This window comes from Oratosquilla oratoria, chromosome 24 (assembly GCF_046742065.1).
Source record: "Oratosquilla oratoria isolate Oo_2021 chromosome 24, ASM4674206v1, whole genome shotgun sequence".
Lineage (NCBI taxonomy): Eukaryota > Metazoa > Arthropoda > Malacostraca > Stomatopoda > Squillidae > Oratosquilla > Oratosquilla oratoria.
This window is the reverse complement of record NC_134800.1, coordinates 34,229,356-34,231,431: the sequence shown is the minus strand read 5'-3', so window position 1 is coordinate 34,231,431 and position 2,076 is coordinate 34,229,356. Positions and strand designations below refer to the sequence as shown.

The 2,076-nt window shown below is 36.5% G+C and overlaps 1 protein-coding gene across 1 annotated transcript; it reads right to left on the bottom strand.

Annotated features, from left to right (window-relative positions):
* Positions 1-1,122: 1,122 nt before the first annotated feature.
* LOC143038317 (uncharacterized) lies at positions 1,123-1,749 on the bottom strand. Its single transcript, XM_076207341.1, has one exon. It carries the CDS (start codon positions 1,747-1,749, stop codon positions 1,123-1,125), a length of 627 nt encoding a protein of 208 aa, XP_076063456.1.
* Positions 1,750-2,076: the final 327 nt, after the last annotated feature.

Below are 2,076 nucleotides of genomic sequence, written 5' to 3'. Positions count from 1 at the left end.
TTGTGATAATCTCTGTGTTCTCTGTGAGCAATTGTCTCGTTATGTTCTCATGATGTTCCTGGCGTAAGTGGGTTTTTGGTGCTCCAGACGAAAGGTGGTAACTAAGACGTCTGCTCAACTTCATAGTCGTCATGCCAACATAGGTGGATGGGAGGGTTGCACAGTTCCTTCGTTTGCAAGTAAACCTATAGACGACATGCAATTGTTGAGTTGGCTCTTTAATTATGTTTGGGCTATTTCGTAGTAACAGGTGGCTGGTTTTCTGGCTTTTATAATATATTACTACGTTTATTCTCTTATCGGGAGTTGTGGGTTTGACATTTCTTTTTATTATTTGTTTTAATATTCTTTCATCTTCTTTGTATGCCGTGGAGAAAAAGGCTCGATAGTATATCTTGATTTCTTCTTTTTTCTCTGTAGTATCTTGCTGGGTATGATACCATCGGTCAATAATTTTTTTTTAATAATAGCCACAATATCATTTTTGTTGAATCCGTTGTTTAAAAGTACTTGTGTGGATCTTACTATTTCCGTGTGAGCTTTTGTCCATGTGCTGCAGTAAGAGCTCTACGTATATAGGCACTGATAGTGGAATTTATGCACTTTTGTGGACATTCACTTCTTCCGTTCATGCATTGGCCTGTGTTTGTAGGTTTAACATAGGTGTCTGTATTGAATTTTCGTTGTTGTTGTTTAACAAGAATGTCAAGGAATGGCATGGATCCTTCTACGCTATTTTTTATCGTGAAGGTTAAACCGGAGGCATCTTGGAGATAGTTCTTAAGTAATATTATATCTCCATGTCAATATAACGACAATAAATTTCAGGTTTTTCGAATTTGCTGAACACATCTTCAATGCAATCCATAAAGAAATTTGCAAACAGGACTCCAAGTGGCGAACCCATAGCGAAGTCGTCTATTTGTTGATATTTCATACCGCAGGGACAGATGAAGGGTGCTTCTGTAGCGTAGCAATGGAGAAGGCTACGGAGCGTGGACTCAGGGATTGGAAGCTTTGGAGTATTAGTATTGTGGTAAACACGATCAATGATATAGTTGATGGTACGCTGAATTAGAATGGAAGTAAATAGCGATTCTACGTGAAGAAAAGCTATGGTACCTATTGGATTGTTGTTTTAAGGACGTCCAAGAAGTCAGTAGCTGAATGCAGGACATAGGTTGCAGGAACGTATGGAGTTAGAATGGTACACAATTGTTTTGCGATGCCGTAGGTTGGAGTTGGAATTTGTGAGATAATAGGTCTGAGCTTATTTCCTGGTTTGTGGGTTTTTATGTTGCCATAGCAGTATCCCATACTGTAGTCTCCGGTTAGCTTGTTAAACTTGATGGAAGTATTTGCAGCATTATTGATGGTAATGAGCTTGTTTAATTTCTTTTTTAGGGATTCCGTGGGGTCTTTTGATATCTTCTTGAACTTAGTTTCATCGCTGAGAATGGTGTCCATTTTGTCCAAGTACTCGGAGGTGTTCATGAGGACGTAAGCGGCGGCTTTGTCAGCTTTTCTGATGGTAATGTCCGGGTCTTTCTTTAACTGTTTTGCTGCCATGATGTGTTTCTGGTCTATGAGTTTGCTTTTAAAATTACCTCTTGATTTAGATGCTTCTGTGACTATTTCTTGTTTTAAGTTGGGTTCTACGGTGACTTCACCCTTTTTTTCAAAATTTTCAATGTCATCAAGAAGTATTTCACATTCTACTCGCTTTTGATGCTTCTTTGGTTTCGACATAATGTGGCAGTTTAAACCAAAGTTCAGCAGTTCTTCTTGTTCTGGTGTGCGAGTTTTATCTGTTAAATTGATGTAGCCTTTAGCTGGACGTGGGTGTTTTACGTTGCCGGCGTTAAGATTCAAAATGCCGAATTATCTATCACTTTTAATGAAACATGTTTGAGAGAATACCTCCTGCCCTTATATACCCTTAATATATATACACTATATATATATATATATATATATATATATATATATATATATATATTCATATATATATATATATACATATATATATATCTATATCTATATATATATATATATATATATATATATATATGTATA

Bases quoted from the DNA above. Each gene is read 5' to 3' on its own strand.
- LOC143038317 (XM_076207341.1), bottom strand. From the start codon at position 1,749: ATGTCGAAACCAAAGAAGCATCAAAAGCGAGTAGAATGTGAAATACTT.